At 38.3% G+C, this 264-nt stretch overlaps 1 protein-coding gene across 1 annotated transcript in view; it reads left to right on the top strand.

Moving 5' to 3' along the window:
• LOC119594088 (DNA-directed RNA polymerase II subunit RPB4-like) overlaps positions 1-264 on the top strand; it is a gene marked incomplete at its 5' end in the record, with an annotated part of 6,742 nt that continues 6,478 nt past the window's right edge. Inside the window, 1 exon segment of the mRNA XM_037943141.1 lies at positions 1-104. Within this exon segment, the coding sequence (XP_037799069.1) occupies positions 38-104 (67 nt within the window).

Genomic DNA, 264 nt, shown 5'->3' with positions numbered 1-264 from the left:
ATCCCTGGGCGGAAGGAGCTAGAAGGCCTGAAGCAGCATGAGTGAACCACAGAATACCAACGAGTCTACTGAGGAAGATGCTACTGAGTTGCAGTTTCCTAAAGGTTTGTGTAATTGGAGGAGGATAAATATGAGAAAAAAAAAAACAGAACTGAACTAATGCTTAACTAATACTGGGCATTGGTAATGCCAAGGAATTTGGTTTGGAAATTAATTAACCTTTTAGATCATTTTTTAGTTTCACACAACTATCCTGTCTTTCAA

This window comes from Penaeus monodon, chromosome 33, assembly GCF_015228065.2.
Source record: "Penaeus monodon isolate SGIC_2016 chromosome 33, NSTDA_Pmon_1, whole genome shotgun sequence".
NCBI classification, from domain to species: Eukaryota; Metazoa; Arthropoda; class Malacostraca; order Decapoda; family Penaeidae; genus Penaeus; species Penaeus monodon.
Note: the sequence above shows the minus strand (reverse complement) of the source record. Positions and strands in the feature narration are given on the sequence as shown.